At 35.4% G+C, this 16,280-nt stretch overlaps 1 protein-coding gene across 2 annotated transcripts in view; it reads right to left on the bottom strand.

Annotated features, from left to right (window-relative positions):
- LOC145314518 (piwi-like protein Ago3) overlaps positions 1-16,280 on the bottom strand; it is a 366,650-nt gene that overhangs the window by 21,800 nt on the left and 328,570 nt on the right. Inside the window, exons 4-19 of one of the 2 annotated variants that reach the window (XM_080154451.1) lie at positions 9,485-9,566; positions 9,094-9,138; positions 8,493-8,561; positions 7,663-7,721; positions 7,294-7,372; positions 6,686-6,781; positions 6,151-6,263; positions 5,754-5,843; positions 5,151-5,254; positions 4,683-4,719; positions 4,356-4,411; positions 3,771-3,829; positions 2,914-2,998; positions 984-1,077; positions 637-721; positions 71-107 (exon numbers count right to left, since the gene is read on the bottom strand). In XM_080154451.1, the coding sequence (XP_080010577.1) occupies positions 71-107; positions 637-721; positions 984-1,077; positions 2,914-2,998; positions 3,771-3,829; positions 4,356-4,411; positions 4,683-4,719; positions 5,151-5,254; positions 5,754-5,843; positions 6,151-6,263; positions 6,686-6,781; positions 7,294-7,372; positions 7,663-7,721; positions 8,493-8,561; positions 9,094-9,138; positions 9,485-9,566 (1,190 nt within the window). Of the gene's footprint in view, positions 1-70; positions 108-636; positions 722-983; positions 1,078-2,913; positions 2,999-3,770; positions 3,835-4,355; positions 4,412-4,682; positions 4,720-5,150; positions 5,255-5,753; positions 5,844-6,150; positions 6,264-6,685; positions 6,782-7,293; positions 7,373-7,662; positions 7,722-8,492; positions 8,562-9,093; positions 9,139-9,484; positions 9,567-16,280 lie in introns of both variants that reach the window. The other variant, XM_080154453.1, reaches the window with a different exon arrangement.

The raw sequence follows: 16,280 nt of genomic DNA, 5'->3' as shown, positions 1-16,280 counted from the left end.
ACGTAAAATGTAGTACTTTGGAGATTGTATGAAAAATTGACACCAACTAAAAATGATTAAAAAAACAAACCCTTGTGATTTCCTCGCCTGCTTGTTTTCTCTTCTCCCTAATAATAAATTAAAAATAAATTGTAAAATTACCTATTAGTTTAATTTTTGGAGTTTAGACTTATGTAAAGTGTTTGATGTACATTTACTGAGATATATATTATTATATATATTTAAGAACAAGATTATCTGAAAGTTTTGATATTGCGATGCGGCAAAACGTCCATAAGACAACGATCTCTTTGATTGCAAGACCATATCCTAGGATAGCTGTTATCAGCGCCTTTATTTGGGTCAAGGCGTTCGGCCCTTGACATAGCGGCATTAGGATTAACTCTCAGCGTCTTTAGTTAAAAACGTAGTGTTAGATACGAAGCCTCTAGGGGCAATTTAGGGCGGTAGAGATAGGGTTACCTATTCCAATGGCGATTTCTAATTGGTGCCGTCACATAAAATAGTTGCAACCCTTTCCAAGACCTTTAAGCAACTGCAGTTGAGGAAAACTTATCGGTTCAGGGGTTAGCAAGATCCTTCAGTGCATTAACAGACAGACATGTTTTTTTTTATAAAAGAATAGGATGAATTTACCTGTAAACTAGCAGAGGTTGGTTGGGGTCTTTCACTTCAATTTTGTACCTCAGCGCATAGTAATCTTTAAATGTAATTTCTTCACCTAGATAAACAAGTATGACAACATCCATAAGTAGCAATGCATTAAAAATATCATCACTATCGGACAACGTGAGTTTTAGAGCAATTGTTTGGTTTTCAAAAAATAAAGAGATATTTCATTTTAGAATAAAATCTTTTAAGCATAAACGACAGAACGACGACGATATACTGAATTTTAAACTTGTGTCTAAAAACTGTCCATAAAAAAACATGTAGCTTTCAGAAACGTTGACTGCCGTAACCTTGATTCAAATTCAACTTACCGGAATACATTTGGAAAGTCGACATTGGACTCATATCAAAGTTGATATCTTCAATCTTGTAGGTCGAGGCTTTGTTGTACTCAGTCATCACAATCTAAACATAAAATAAATATTCAATGCAAGTCAATAATGATTTTTCCAGTATGGCTACGAAACCGGTTAATATCCGCTGGATTAGAACCCGAAATCAGCCAAACTGGAAAATCTTGAATACCTAGTATCGTATTATATCCAGTTCTCTATAAATATAAAAAATTAATAATCATAATATTAAAATCAGTTTGGTTAGCCACAATTATACATTTTTATATCAGCGGAATGCTGTTTATAATGCGATGCGATCAACAACTATTCTAAAATTATATAGACATGAGAACGAGAGAATTGATCTCCCTACAATTCTTTGATCATGATGTAAAATTTTATTGTAAAGGTAAATCCTTATTGGCCTTGAAAAATTATTAAAAATAAATTTGTGGAACGGATCCTATAATTTCCCAATATAATTCACATCAAATAGCAAAATAGCCCCCCCCCCCCACCAAAAAAATAATAAATTGATATTTATGGTTCATAAACAAACAATCGACCTCCCCCTACTTCTAGGTGCCACTAGAGGCCTCTCAGGGCGTAACCACTAGTTGTAAATTTTAGGAGAAAAATTAGTTATTGTCATTCTGCTTATCTCCTATGAATCGTTTATCAAAGTACTAAAAAAATAAAGGCGTCTTGTTATATTAGGTATTTAATATTTCAAAAGAACTAACACATCTTCAAAAATCTTAAAATAAAATTCCTCCTTAGTTTTTTAGGATCAAAATCAAAATAATTATATTATAATTCCTTATCTAGAAAAGACGTAGGATAAAAATTAATCGATTTTAAATTGTTAAAACTGATTTTACTTCATTCTGCGTCAGGGGTGTATATTCTGCACAAGATTTATTTTTTTTCCCCTGCTATAAAATTTTTTATTTTTTTCCCCCCTAGATTTTTCTTAAAAAGTAAGGGGGGAAATAGAAAAATATTTAAAGAATTCTATATTTTATTTATTTTATCCCTCCTACCACACATTTTTTAGTTCTTTTTAACCAAGGAGGGGGGCGAAATGGAAAAAATGTTTTCAGTTTTCTTAATTTTTACATTTTTTTCCCCTCCAACCACTTATTTTTTATTTCCCCCCCCCCCCTGAGCCGGGGATCCCATGCAGAATATACACCCCTGTTCTGCGTTTTATTATTTTTAATGCGTATTCATTTTTCTTCGATATAAATAGTTAGAAATCAGGCAAAGAAAAAAAAAGACTTTGCATCGGTAATTCATTAACAAATCTGTTAAGATGGCTCCTTTATAGTAAAAGTAGCAGAACAAAATACATTTTGGTGAATTTTAATTGACCTAGCTATGGTAGGTTTATGTTAAGAGGTGACTTATTTGTAGACAAACTAGATAGCTTGAACTGAGGTTGGTAATCCGAATCCGCCCAATTTTTAAACCAAGAATCCGAATCCGCAATTGAAATTGCGGATTCTGATTGATGACTTTTATGACTTTTGTAGCACTTAAATTTTTTTATTGAAAATGTGACAGAAAAAAAAGAATTTTATTGTATACCTATTAACTTCAGGTAAAATGGTGGGTGGCATTAAAAGATTTTTTTTTATTTTCACAGCAACTTTTCATGGTTATTTTAGGTTAGGTTAAGTAAAGGCTGGATTTCTTTTTATTTATAAAAGACCTTTAAAAATATTGCCAGAATCAGCAATCTACAATCCGAAAATCAGCAAAAAAAATAAGAATCCGCAATCCACGGATTAATCCGCTAATTTTTGGTCGGATTTTTGTAAGAATCCAAATCCGACCCAAAAATTATACGGATTGCCAACCCTAGCTTGAACTGTTGAATTACTGATAAGAAATAAAAGCCTACCGATCCAATCAAAGCTTTCTCAATTTCATGAACTTTGCCACCTTTCTTCTGCACATCCTTGATTATCTCGTAAGCCGATTCATTCCTACCAAATGTTAAGATCATTATAGCACAAAAGTAATGCAAAGCAGGTTTGTGAGATGTTTGTCAGTTATGCATGAGTATCGCTGCAATACTAACGTCTATAGCATAATAAATATTTAAGTAGAAATGTATGATCCAGACAACAACCTGTCCCACGTGGCAGAGTCCCTTTTGTAGGGACGCTTTGTTTTTATTTCCGACGCTATTAGCTGAATCCAAAGACCCAATACAAAATCGGGATAAGGTCCCCGCCCTGTGGGTAGAATCACATATAGCCCATACCCCCTCTATTATTTAACTTTAATTATGACATTCAAGTTAATTGGCTGAAGAACAGGCAAAACCCAGTAAAAATTATAGATGTGAACAAAGCTAGGTATTAAAATGTCAATAACAACCACGTATACTGCAAGATGCTATTTAAAATTAAATAATATCCTTTTATTCAAAGAAAACTTAAAGACAATATAAAGTAGCATAAAACTTTATGGGGGAAGATAAGAAAACTGTTAAATTCGACCTCCATTTACTTCATCCCAATTAAAAGAAATTAAAATAATTGTCATTTCTTAAATAACCTTTAATTTTAGCGTTCGAAGTAGGTACAAATAACTTATTTTCTACTAGAAAGGTTTCGTGATTTTAATACATTTTCTTACCAATATCTTAGTCTCATATTCTAATATTTTAATATATGTTACGATTGACGTCGTAATTGTTTGGGTGTGAATTACTATGACACGAGTTTATAACTATTTTATATTAGCACCAACCTGAGCACCTTGCTGCGGGTATCACAGATGAGCATCAAGCCGCCGTCTGTCTCGTGCACTCTGTGAGGATACACTTGTAACATTTTGTAATTTAAAGGATTTGGGATAACCAAGGGAGGGAAGGAAACATTGGTACAAGTCATATAATAACGCTCTCTTATTCGTTGAATTAACAAATTTTTATTAGTTATTTCTCGCATCGTATTATAAACGGCTTTCCGCGGATATAGAATGTACAATTATAAGATTAAAACTAGTTTTTTTAGCCCCGAAGTGCCAAAGGCACCGGCTAAAAAAACTGGTTTTAATCTTATGATTGTACATTTTTATATTTGTAGAAAGCTGGATATAATACGATGCTAGACACCGGATTCGAATGAATACGAGAAAAACTTTTATTGAAGTTTTATTGGTTGGTTAATAAAGCTGAGTGCCCAACCCCCAACTGTAAACTAAAGAATAGATAATTTGAGTCATATTGTTGGGGATGTACATCAATTTATCTGCCATTGTCTTATCCATTTAGATCCCTGAGGATAGCCATGCGGATTGTTGCTTTAATACAAAATGTTGCAATTATTTATTCCTATTGACATATCCTGGCCAGATTTCCAACTTGTGCTGGGGTACCATCATCTTAGCTATAACAAATAAACAAGGATTACAACATCCATAAGTAGCGAAGCTTAAAATCATAGAATTATTAAAAAGTAAGCTATAAAGCGGACGTTAAGTTCTCAAAACAAAAAAAGATAATAAACAAAACCCATAAGAAAATCACGAAACCTTTAAAAATAGGTTTTATGTACCAATTTTGTAAGCTCGGGCCTCCGATGCAATTAAAACTAGTTTAATCTTTAAATTTTCATGTTCGCGGAAAGCTGACCATAATCGATGCAATAAATATCTAACCTGTTGGGTCATAGTAGTTTCTTTTGATCTCTACCATCTGAAATTTATTTGATAATAACTTAATTTTAATATATTATGCAAACCATAAAATTGTAATTTTTAAGTTATCGTATTTTTTAATCTAATTTTCGATTATCAAAAGCAAGTATGACAACATTCATAAGTAGCGAAGCGAAGCCCTAATACTTATAGATGTACATACACACAATTTAAAATCAAGTAATACAATTAGACCGAGTCCCAAGGGTCTCCACTACTTGGGCTAGGTATTAGTCAGGATTTTACATTTATACCTGTACATTTAATACCTTTATTATAGACATGATCATACGAAACTTAAAAAAATATCTGTTTTCTATTTTGAATAGCAGCCAAGAAAATCACCACTTAGCGCTAAAACACAGACATATTTCATTTTAGAGTAGCTTCACTGCTTAAAATAATCACTTATAAAAAATATTAAAATACCTTCAGAATTTCAAAGATCTTTCCGAAAAGAACGTTGAACAGTTGCAAGCTGTTGGCCAAGCTCCGCCTCTTCACCAGCTTTAGTGTTATTCCCACTGATTCACCTTCAAGTATTTATCCTTTTGTCATTGCAATCTCAAGTATTAGCGGTTGAGCTCCTAGCATCTAGGAGTCTACTGTCTATGTAGTAAGCAAAGTAGGAAAATAGTCTAAAACCAACCTTAGATATGAAAATTAAATAGATAGCCTTGAACCACCCATGGCCCTTTCAGAAACATGCATAAAACTCAATCGCTTCAGAAGTTATCGAAACTAAAGTTACTGACAAAAAAAAACCTTGCTACATTGTGACTTTCTACTATAGTATTTACTTTGTAAATAATAATAATCTATTACTAAGATAACAGAATAAGAGCCAGGTCATATGCTAAGCTTAACTAAAAGTTAAAATCAGCCAAGAATTCCGGTAGTATTAAAATATATGCAATAGTAGCATTGCTGTAAGTAAACCGATGATAAATATTAGTATCGGCCATTTCTAATAACATACATAAGATATGTGAAAAATACATAGTTACAACCCCTAAAGAATTAACCCCTAACCTGAAGTACATGTTGCGTCCAAAACAACAAGTGCAGTCTCCAGAAGTTTAGGCAGACACAGGGTGGTTCCATCAAAAGTTCTTGTTTCACCTGAATTAAGTTATAACATTGCAATATTATTGTCATTGTATCCGTGCAGGGATTTAAAAGGATAAGAAAATGGCTGATAGTTTAATGAACAGCGCAATGTACCCACCCTTTCTGTTTTCCATGCGCAATGTAGAAATAACAAGCTCCCATCAATTTATTTTAGACGGTAAAATAAATCCTTATTTTAGAATTGTCAATTATGTCGTTAAAAGAACAACAATGACTTCAACTAACATAAGGAATACACGAGGTACATTTTTTTTATGTGATAGCATGCAATTTAGGAGATCTTTCCATGCAAGTTTACCTATTGTTGGTACGAGCTGTCTGATAAGGTGTTTTCTTTCCTTGATGCTGTCAATAACAGGATCAAACTTGCAGTGATACTCAAATACGCCCATATCCTCTTTCAGGGTTAACCTAAAATATAAGTTTTTTTATCTATGGAATAGTTACTTTTCGCATCGTAATATAGACAGGTTTCCGCGGAGAGTTAAAGGAAACCTGAAGGATTTTTCCGCCTGCATTTTTGCTTCTTTACCCAAAAACACCTAACATGCACTGTTTTAAACGGTTATCCTTTGTCAACCACTTACCCTTCTTACGACCTAACTAATGTAAAAAGATAAATGTGTTATAAACAACCTGCCCCAAGTACTGAAGACATTTTTCATCTGTAAGCAAATTACTTTCTGTTCTTTAGAGTGACTCGGCTGTGTCTATATTTCCGACGCTATTGGCTGATATTCAAAAACCCAATGGAAAGTTGGCTCAAGGTCCCGACCCCGTGAAAAGAGTTAATATAGCTCATGCCACCTCTATTCTTACACTTAAATCTTTACCTAACAATATTGGCTGAAGCTTGAAATTCTCGACCCTTGACACCTTTCTGCCTGTCCTGTGAGATTGCGTGGGGCATCCGAGCAGCTTCCATCAATCTAAACACAATATTAATCAATGTGGAAAATGGATTTATTATCAATTGGATGTTACACCAGGTTTTCATATTCTCTAACAAAGTGAGACTCGCAGCGGGCTAAAATACCCCTAACCACTCCTACTGGATGAACTAACTGACCAATAAATAAGTTCCTAGTTAGCAATCTAAATTGACAATTTTTTTCCCTTATAATACATCCACGTATATTCTATTATTCATTTATGGCGAGCAATTAGAACGTCATTGAGCAAAAAAGATATTCTTTTCATGGAACAAAATAAAAAGATACTTCATTATTGTGTATTCCTGAGGGTTGATTTAACTTAATGTCGGACAAGTAAAAATTTTAGGCAAAAGAGTTAGGTTGTCTCTTAGAAACATTTTGTTAAGGATAACAATATTTGATTATAGCAAAACGCATTGTTGAAGCTACTCGATAGGTGAAATCCTACAAACCTCCCTACTTACAACCCTAATGCACCTCCTCCTTCCATGGTATAAAATACAAACCTGTTTAACTGCTCCATGTCATCATTGTTATGTGAAACTCCACTGGTAGATTTTCCATCAGAAACATCCCCAGAACAGCCTATAACAAGTTCAATTTAGTCAAAATACGATTAATATACGTTGGATAAGAACCGGTTCTCAGCCATACTTAAAAATCATGTACTATATAGCATTGCACCGTATAACAGACAATTTTCCCTAAATATCAAAATGAAACTCGTGAAATTACTATCAGTTAACAAAACTGGTTATAATCTTTAATCTTCAATATCTGCGGAAAACTGTCTATAATACGATGCGATATATATTATATAATAAATTAAAATTATTTCAAAGATTAGCAGCTTGACACAGCACAAAATACTACACCTGTAGGGTTCAGCTGTGCTTCTTTCTTCTTTGCTAATAGGCGGGCCAACATATCCGCTCTAAATAACCAAGAAGTGATCATTTAAGTAACCCTAAGTATCTAATGGTATTAAATTGATTGTATGATACAGGTTGTTTAAGTATTAATAAAGATATTTTGTTTACAATTTTTGCCTCTTAAAACCTCATAGGCCCAGACGACGACTATAGGTTTTCCTTGATATCTTGATTTGAAATGTAAACAACTTTAACATTTTGTTACTCACTAAACCTCTTAGGTACGTAGTAATATAACAAGGATGACAACATCCATAAAAGCGAAGCACTGAAACGTTAGGACAAACGGAAATTAACACTTGTATAGTGTCAGAACTGAATAATCATAATATAAATGTATAAGGGTCAAAGCAAAATTGTAAGTAAATTTGTTGAAAAAAACTGCTTGATTCAGGATAATTTTTATGGACATACTTACATTTTTAGGACTTGATTAGAGTTGCTTCGCTCATTACATTATACTTGTTGTCCCGGGAATCAATATACCAAAAATCAGATCAATCAGATGATTAGTTCACATAAAAATTTGTTAAAAAAGTAAAAAAAATCAACATGTCTAAAATGTACGTGCGGACATTTTGGTAATGATTATAGAGTTTCTACGCTTTCTAAATCGTACCTAACTACTAAAGGAATCACCATGCAAAATTTGAAATCGATAGGACAATTCTGACATGCCAAAATTAATTTAAAAAGCTGTCCGTTTCGGACCCTAATCATAGAAAAGCTTACAAATTCAATTGCCCCCCCCCCCCCGTCTCTCCCATCGTTACCTTGAAAGTGGTTTGTTGACCGACGACTCCTCGCTGCTCCCCTGAGCTCCACTCCCGACCGGTGCCAATCTAAATACAGCATACATTCAGGTTGTTATTGTAAGGTGTTCTTGTCCATAGGGATTAGACAACAAACAATGGGATGTGTAAAGGAATATATTAAGAATGAGCGACATGTCGGATTAGCTTAAATTAGACAGTATAAAAGTACTGAAGTAGTTAAGTAGCCGTTATATTAATGCAAAAATAAAATTCCTATGGCACAACAAAAAAGTTCGAATGATTGATTAATATGTTTTAAGGCTGTTTTGCTTAACTTTGATTTTAAAGAAGAGAAAGTGTGCCAATGAGTGAAAAAAATACCTACAAAAAAATTTTCTTAATGAAAACTTGATACTTGTATAACATTTTCTCAATTCTTATACGAGAAAGCCAAAATATGTCTTTCCCAAACGCAGGTTAGCGGTTTTAGTAAGTGTAAATAAACGGTGATACAATGTCATTTTAAACGAAATTTTTGGGGTGAAATTACGAATTTAACTTGACCCCACCTCCCTCCCCCCTCATCCTCTTCTTAACTATTAAAACAAACGGCACTTACTTCTTTTGACGTAATCTTGCCAGAAACTCAGCTCTCCCGGCAGCTAATCATATTTTACTTTAATTTTCCTAGAAATTATATTCAGAATTGACCCAAAAATTAAGTGCTTTAAGACATAAAAGCTTATGGGTCGTGTGAAGGAAACGATGTCGCGGGTTTCGTCGTATTTTCACAACAGCTTTTGAAAGATAAAAATAGGAGAAAAGCTACTGTGAAAATATGACGATTCCCACAACTTCGTTTCCTTCACATGACCCAAACTTATTATTGCTTGAATATAATTGCAAACTTCCAAAATCTACCAAATGTGCTCTACGGACATAACAATTTTTTAATCAAAAAAATTGGACCGAAGTAATATTACGTTTTAAAAAACAAAAGTAATATTCCTTTGGGTTTTTCTTCGCCACCCGCTGGTTTAATGACTGTTGTTTCATCTTTATCTGGTTCTTGTGGTGCAGGTACTGGTACACCTAATAATAATTGCAATTAACTTAGCAGAAAGACATTATCAAATACTTATATGGAGTTCAGCATCCCCATTATTTTTTTTTTGTTTACAAGAAATGCAAAAATTGCAGTGATTTTGTGGGGGTGGGGGACTATACCCCCTCCCACAAGACCAGTAGCAGCTATATTCTCTGAAGAGTCGAGACCTATCGCTTCAGCGGTAAGAGATCTAAAGATTAAGACGGACAAACATCGTTCTACTTTGTATTTTAGATTAGTAATCAAGTCCTCAATGGTTTAAGCCATAATTGCTGTTAACTTGGCAAGGCAAATATGTAAAGACATTTTCAAATACTTAAATTGTCTGTAACTATACCCATTGATATAGCAAATTCATATACTAAGAGAGGGCTGGGATGCATAATCTCCAAGATAACTAAAGTTTACAACCCTCCCCCCCCTAGATATACCACACTTTTCTGGGATCTTGCCAGATCAAGTATCAACTGTGGGGAATACCAAAGGATGACTCTATGCAAAATTTGAGCCGGATCCGGCCAAAACCGGCCGGGATTTTTTATAAAAAAACGGTTTTTCCCGGTTTTTAGGGGGTATCTGTAAATCAAGCCCCCTCCTGGATACACCCCAATATTGATTTTTGCTTTAAGGTCTGATCTGAATTCCTCAACACTGGATATGACCCCTAGAGTTGAAAAAATGGTTAAAATCCGGTCTTTTGACCGGTTTCCGGCCATTTCCGGCCCAAATTTTTTTTATAAAATCAAAATTTCATCTAAAATTTAAAAAAAATATGCTTTAAATTCCATTTTTCATTAATAATTTTTCAAAAAACAAAAACCTTAGGTAATGAAGATAATTTTAGCAACTTAAAATGTGAAAAAAAGGTTGAAAATTGACAAACTTATGTCAATTTGAAAAATGTTGGTAAATCCTAAAAATTTGACGGATTTATACATACATTTCAGAATTTAGGTTGACTATGGTCTTTAAGATACGCCATATCCAACAAAATTGCAATGAGAGGGTCTAAATGTTTTTCTTAACCAAAATTCTACATACCCTGGCGGTTCCAGGGATATATCATTAAAGCTTGTCGGCTGGCCAGAAAGCTTTTAACAGGCGGCCGACTAAAAGTTGGATTTAATGGTTATCAACTGTCCAAAGTAGCGATTTTCGGTTTTTTGGCCAAAACTCATGCAGGGAGTTGTTTTTTGGGATTGACATACAAAAGCAAGTTTGTACAACTTATTGGGGCGGACATTTCTTCAATTACGCATTATCCGCCACAAGCGAACCGTTTGGCTGATATGCACCGCAAAAGGCGCAATTTTTGACGATTTTTCAAAAAATTTCGTTTTTTGGCCCTTTAGGGGATAACGGAGTCGATTTGACGACTTAGGATACTTCTTAAATAATGTTCAACATTTCTTTACTTATGTATCATTCACCTCTAACTGACAGTTTGGCAGTTATTTGCCGCCGAAATCGCGATTTTCGGCGATTTTGTCGCACGCGAGGTTTTAAAGACCATTTTTGAGGGGAAGGAGTCATCCAATCAAGATAACTCTGAAATACTTTTCATTTGCAAATTAAATTGGCTACATTTTATGTGAAGTAAATTTTTTTTTGCGTCCAACTGGTTTTGTTCCAGTTGAAATTTAAAAATTATTACTTTTTAATTATAATTATTTTTTTCTTGCAATTTTAAAATTAATTAAACACTAATTGTTAGAACATCATAATTTTGATAATTAATTCCACATATTTACTACTTGGTAATATTTTTTTTTGATTTATCTTTTATTTTTCTGATTAATATTTAATGATTATTACTGATAAATCTGAATACTTATTATTCATTAAGAGATATAAGTTTTCCGGAATTGTAAAGTAGGGAGTAGATTTGAAATCTGCATCAAATTTTAAGGATTTTTTATAAAATTCGGTTTTTGTATAATTCTTTATCTAAAAGCGGAAATACAAATTAAGTTAATTAATTTTGGCATCTGTGATTGGTGGATTTAAAAAATCTGCGCTCTGATTGGATGTCGTACATCATTCAACCAATTAGAGCGCAGGTAGTTTAAAATCCACCTATCCTATTGGTCAAAATTAATTAACTTAAAATGTATTTTCGCTTCTAGATAAAGTATTTTACAAAAAACGAATTTTATAAAAAATCCTTAAAATTTGGGGCAGATTTCAAATCTACTCCCTACATTAAAATTCTGGAAAACTTATATCTCTTATTATTCATCTCTAGCAATTATTTATAAATTAAAAAGATATGTAATAGGTTAGGTAATTCAATTGATAATCAAATAAAGTAATTTAGAAATGGTGATAGTTACTACATTTAAAAAAAAAATTATAACAATATGAATAAGTATTGATCAATTAGTAATAGGATATTTTATATGAATAATAATGATAAAATCATAAATAATAAGTAATAAAAAGATAATGATAATTAATATGAGTTATTATTGATAGATTTAAAATAGGTTATGTATTTTAATTTATTGATTGATTTGTAATAGGTTATATATGATAATTAATACTTATAATACTATAACTGAATAATAATAATAACATAATCATAATTATTATGTATAAATATGGTAAGATAATATAATTCATATTTATAGTGTTATAATTAATAATAAGATAATTTGGATCCTGTGGCTTAAAAAATTATTTCACCCAAACTTGTTTCTTGTGGGGGGAAAATACATTTCATGGGGTTGGTGTAATTAGAAGTTGTTATCTTTTTTTAAAATTTCAACTGGAACAAAACCGGTTGGACGCACAAAAAAATTATGTCACATGAAATGTAGCCAATTAAAGGGGGGGGTTTTTAATGCAACCATCTCGTAATCAGTGAGCAAATGGCACTTAGAATTCGAATTTCGATCTGAAATTTTGCATGAGTAATCCTTGATATGTCTATTTTCCCTAAATCGAACAAAAAGTTGGAAAAGTAACGGCTGGCGGCTGGCAGCTCAGCCGTTTAGCCGTTTTTTGCCTATTTTTAGGGCAAATTCATCATTAATTACGTAGGAATCAACTTTTTAAAACCTATTTCTGGTTTAATTCATGTTAAATGATAACAATAAACATTTTTTAAAATTTTAAGTACCAGCTGCTAACGGCTATAACCGGCTGAAAACGGCTGGGAGCCGCCAAGAGTATAAAGGGTAGATAGGGCTTGTGACATGTCTAGGGGTAGGTTTCTATGGGTGCTGATTTCAAAAATGCTACTAAAAATAGTGACGGCCAATCCATATGGCAGCTGGGTAACAGCTGCAGCTCAGCTGCGAGCGGCCAGGAGTAGAATGAGTAGATAGAGCTTGTGACGTGTCTAGGGGTAGGTTTTTATGGGTGCTGAGCTCAAAAAGGCTAACAAAAATAGTGGAGGCCCATCCACATGGCAGCTGGATAATGGACGCAGCTCAGCTGGGTAACGGCCGCAGCTCAGACGAGATAGGCCAAGAGTAGAATGAGTACATGAGGCATGTGACGTGTCCAGGATTAGGTTTTTATGGGTGCTAAACTCAAAAAATGCTTCTAAAAATAGTTTCGGCCAATCCCTATGGCAGTTAAGTAATAGCTGCTGCTCAGCTGCGAGCGGTTAAGAGTAGAATGATTAGATAGGGCTTGTGACGTGTCTAGAGGTAGGTTTTTATGGGTGCTGAGCTCAAAAATGGTACCAAAAATAGTAGCATCCCATCCATATGGCAGCTGGGTAACGGCCGAAGCTCAGCTGGTAGAGGCCAAGAGTAGAATGAGTACATAGGGCATGTGACATGTCTAGGGGTAGGTTTTCATGGATGCTGAGCTCAAAAATGGTACCAAAAATAGTGGCGACCCATCCACACTGCAGCTGGGTAACAGCTGCAGCTCAGCTGCGTGCCACCAAGAGTATAATGACTAGATAGAGCTTGTGACGTGTCTCAGGGTAGGTTTTTATGGGTGTTGAGCTCAAATATGCTACTAAAAATAGTAGTGACCAATCCATATATGGCAGCTGAGTAACAGCTACAGCTCAGCTAGGAGCGGCAAAGAGTAGAATGAGTAGATAGGGCTAGTGATGTGTCTTAGGGTAGGTTTTTATGAGTGCTGAGCTCAAAATGCTACCAAAAATAGTGGTGACCCATCCATGTGGCAGCTGGGTAACGGCGGCAGCTCAGCTGGGAGCAGCCGAAAGTAGAATGAGTACATAGGGCTTGTGACATGTCCAGGGGTAGGTATTTATGAGTGCTGAGCTCAAAAATACTACCAATAATAGTGGCAGGTCATCCATATGGCAGCTGGGTAACACAAGCCCTATCTACTCATTCTACTCTTAGCCTTCCCCAGCTGAGCTGCAGCCGTTACCCAGCTGCCATATGGATGGGTCGCCACTATTTTTGGGAGAATTTTTTAACTAAGTTCCATAAAAACTTACCCCAAGACACGTCACAAGCCCTATGTTCTCATTTTACTCTTGGCCGCTCCCATCTGAGCTGCAGCTGTTGCTCAGATGCCATATAGATTGGCCGCCACTATTTTTGGTACCATTTTTGAGCTCAGCACCCATTAAAACCTACCCCTAGACACGTCATAAGCCCTATCTACTCATTCTACTCTTGGCCTTTTACAGCTGAGCTGCGGCCGTTACCCAGCTGCCATATGGATGGACCGCCACTATTTTTGGTAGCATTTTTGAGCTCAGCACCCATAAAAACCTACCCCTAGACACGTCATAAGCCCCATCTTCTCATTCTACTCTTGACCGCTCGCAGCTGAGCAGCAGCTGTTACCCAGCTGCCATGTATTGGCCGCCACTATTTTTGGTACCATTTTTGAGCTCAGCACCCATAAAAACCTACCCCTAGACACGTCACAAGCCCTATCTACTCATTCTACTCTTGGCCTTTTACAGCTGAGCTGCGGCCGTTACCCAGCTGCCATATGGATGGACCGCCACTATTTTTGGTAGCATTTTTGAGCTCAGCACCCATAAAAACCTACCCCTAGACACGTCATAAGCCCCATCTTCTCATTCTACTCTTGACCGCTCGCAGCTGAGCAGCAGCTGTTACCCAGCTGCCATATGTATTGGCCGCCACTATTTTTGGTACCATTTTTGAGCTCAGCACCCATAAAAACCTACCCCTAGACACGTCATAAGCCCTATCTACTCATTCTACTCTTGGCCTTTTACAGCTGAGCTGCGGCCGTTACCCAGCTGCCATATGGATGGACCGCCACTATTTTTGGTAGCATTTTTGAGCTCAGCACCCATAAAAACCTACCCCTAGACACGTCATAAGCCCCATCTTCTCATTCTACTCTTGACCGCTCGCAGCTGAGCAGCAACTATTACTCAACTGCCACATGGATTGGCCATCACTATTTTTGGTAGTATTTTTGAGCTCAGCACCCATAAAAACCTAACCCTGGACATGTCACATGCCCTATGTACTCATTCTACTCTTGGCCTCTCCCAGCTGAGCTGCCGCCATTACCCAGCTGCCACATGGATGGGCCGCCACTATTTTTGGTAGCATTTTTGAGCTCAGCACCCATAAAAACATACCCCTAGACATGTCACAAGCCCTATCTACTCATTCTACTCTTGGCCGCTTGCAGCTGAGCTGCAGCTGTTACCCAGCTGCCATATGGATTGGCCGTCACTATTTTTAGTAGTATTTTTGAGCTCAGCACCCATAAATACCTATCCCTAGACATGTCACAAGCCCTATCTACTCTTCATACTCTTGGCCGCTCCCAGCCGTTTGCAGCCGGTTCTAGCCGTTTAGCAGCTGGTACTAGAAATTTAAAAAATGGTTATTGCTATCATTTAATATGAATTAAACCAAAACTATGTTTTAAAAAGTTGATTCCTACGTAAATAATGATGAATTTACCCTAAAAATAGGCCAAAAACGGCTAAACGGCTGAGCTGCAGCCGCCAGCCGTTACTTTTCCAACTTTTTGTTCGATTTAGGGAAAATAGACCTACCAAGGATTACCCATGCAAAATTTCAGCTCGAAATTCGAATTCTAAGTGCCATTTGCTCACTGATTACGAGATGGTTGCATTAAAAACCCCCCCCTTTGCAAAAGAAAAGTATTTAATAATCATTTTGATTTCCCTCCAAAATTGCTTTTGAAACCTCGTGAACGGCAAAATTGCCGAAAATCGCGATTTTGGCGGCAAATAACAGCCAAACAGTTTGCCGGAGGCTCATAATGCATAAGTAAAGAAATGTCCGCCCAAATAAGTTGTACAAACTTGCTTTTGTATGTCAATCCCAAAAAACAACTCCCTGCATGAGTTTTGGCCAAAAAACCGAAAATCGCTACTGTGTACAGTTGATAACCATTAAATCCGGCTTTTAGTCGGCCGCCTGTTAAAAGCTTTCTGGCCAGCCGACAAGATTTAATGATATATCCCTGGAACCGCCAGGGTATGTAGAATTTTGGTTAAGAAAAATATTTAGACCCTCTCATTGCAATTTTGTTGGATATGGCGTATCTTAAAGACCATAGTCAACCTAAATTCTGAAATGAATGTATAAATCCGTCAATTTTTTAGGATTTACCAACATTTTTCAAATTGACATAAGTTTGTCAATTTTCAACCTTTTTTCACATTTTAAGTTGCTAAAATTATCTTCATTACCTAAGGTTTTTGTTTTTTGAAAAATTATTAATGAAAAATGGAATTT

The sequence above is a fragment of the Acartia tonsa genome, chromosome 3 (genome assembly GCF_053477335.1).
Source record: "Acartia tonsa isolate MP-2025a chromosome 3, ASM5347733v1, whole genome shotgun sequence".
In the NCBI taxonomy this organism is placed as follows: domain Eukaryota; kingdom Metazoa; phylum Arthropoda; class Copepoda; order Calanoida; family Acartiidae; genus Acartia; species Acartia tonsa.
Note: the sequence above shows the minus strand (reverse complement) of the source record. Positions and strands in the feature narration are given on the sequence as shown.